General features: G+C 37.4%; 1 protein-coding gene across 1 annotated transcript; it reads right to left on the reverse strand.

Moving 5' to 3' along the window:
• Nucleotides 1-204: 204 nt before the first annotated feature.
• On the reverse strand, nt 205-1,003 carry LOC128128972 (serine/threonine-protein kinase RIPK-like). Its single transcript, XM_052767701.1, has 3 exons — nt 590-1,003; nt 298-454; nt 205-239 (listed from the first exon to the last, which is right to left on the reverse strand). Exons 1-3 carry the CDS (start codon nt 1,001-1,003, stop codon nt 205-207), a joined length of 606 nt encoding a protein of 201 aa, XP_052623661.1.
• Between the last annotated feature and the right edge of the window lie 463 nt (nt 1,004-1,466).

The raw sequence follows: 1,466 nt of genomic DNA on the forward strand, positions 1-1,466 counted from the left end.
GAAGCTTGTAATGCCAAACGATACTTTTTGTTTTAAATTGAGCGTTTTGTCAAACGCTAGAAGCTAAAAGCTCTCAAACGCTCCATGTCGAACACGCCCTTAGAGGGCTTTTCATGACGTGTTATTGCTACCACAACACCTTTCCTTGATAGCATCAATTGCGTTCTGCATTAGATATTTTCATGGTTAAAGAATGCAATGTGGCTAGAAATGTTTGTCACGGCTAAATCTTACACCACCTGCACCAATGTTTACATGGTCATAATCACTGGTGAGAATAAATAACCAATAAAATACCTCCTTGTGATCTTTGAGAAGCAATCAAAGTTTGGCATTGACCAGGAAAAGGCTTCATCATCCACCACACCACCTTCAATATCCAGAAAATGGAAGCTTCATTGACCAACTGAATTTCAAGATCTCTGATTTTAACGAACATTATCCACATCTGTAACTACAACTTAAAGTTAAATAAGAAATTAATATTAGTCTGTGCACATCAAGCATATTAAACAAAGTATGCAATCCGTTCAATGTAGATGATCACTAAAAATGTCATTGCATATATGTTGCCTTACTCATGCGATACCGAAATGTCCAAGCTAATGCACTCATGTGCAATTTTATTAAATTTATCAAAAGAACTCATATCAATCTGCCCTTTGATAGCTGAATCTATTAACTTGTCAACAAATTTATGGTCGTCATAGTAGCTTCGAACGATGTCAATCAGATATTGTTCCTTAGAATCTTCAATGCGACTTGGAATATAAGCCATCATCCCACTAGACATTTCAAACATTACCACTCCAAATGAATATATGTCGGACTCTTTAATGAGCCTACTTTTTTTGTTGCAAACAGGATCCATGTAAAACCTTGTACCAGCAACCTTTGTAACGACACCAGTATCTGACTGATTTGTTGAATCTAATCTTGACAAACCAAAATCACATATTTTGGTGTCCATATTATCATCTAACAAAATATTTGCACTCTTCATATCTCTATGAATTACTTCGCTGCACACCCTACCCGAGTTAAGGTACTTTATTCCTCTTGCTGCCCCCAAGCATATCTTCAGGCGTTGTTTCGATGTTAGGCGCCACCTCATATTTAGGTTTTGGAGGTGATAATCAAGGCTTCCGTTTCTTGCATACGTACAAACTATAATTTTCTCATTCTCATCATCACAGTAGCCAATGAATCGAATGATGTTTGAATGGTCAAAACTTGCAACCAAATTGAGTTCATTAAGGAACTCCTTATTTCCTTGATAATCGTTACGATCAAGGCGTTTAACGGCTACTAGGGGTGTCTCTATTCTTTAGAGAGTTGTCCTTTGTAGACCATACCAAATCCACCATCTCCAACCAGAGTTTCTGAACTGAAGTTTTATGTGGCCTGGTTGATCTCCGTCAGTGGAATTCGATATTCTTCAAGGTTAAACCCTGAAGAAGTCATTG

The sequence above is a fragment of the Lactuca sativa genome, chromosome 9, assembly GCF_002870075.4.
Source record: "Lactuca sativa cultivar Salinas chromosome 9, Lsat_Salinas_v11, whole genome shotgun sequence".
NCBI lineage: Eukaryota > Viridiplantae > Streptophyta > Magnoliopsida > Asterales > Asteraceae > Lactuca > Lactuca sativa.

Excerpts from the sequence above, each read along its gene's own strand:
- LOC128128972 (XM_052767701.1), bottom strand. The coding sequence starts at position 1,003 with ATGAAGAGTGCAAATATTTTGTTAGATGATAATATGGACACCAAAATA. Across the intron at positions 455-589 it reads GCATTAGCTTGGACATTTCG|TTACAGATGTGGATAATGTT; the intron begins GTATCGCATGAG and ends TTTAAGTTGTAG. Across the intron at positions 240-297 it reads TTCTCAAAGATCACAAGGAG|GTGGTGTAAGATTTAGCCGT; the intron begins GTATTTTATTGG and ends ACATTGGTGCAG.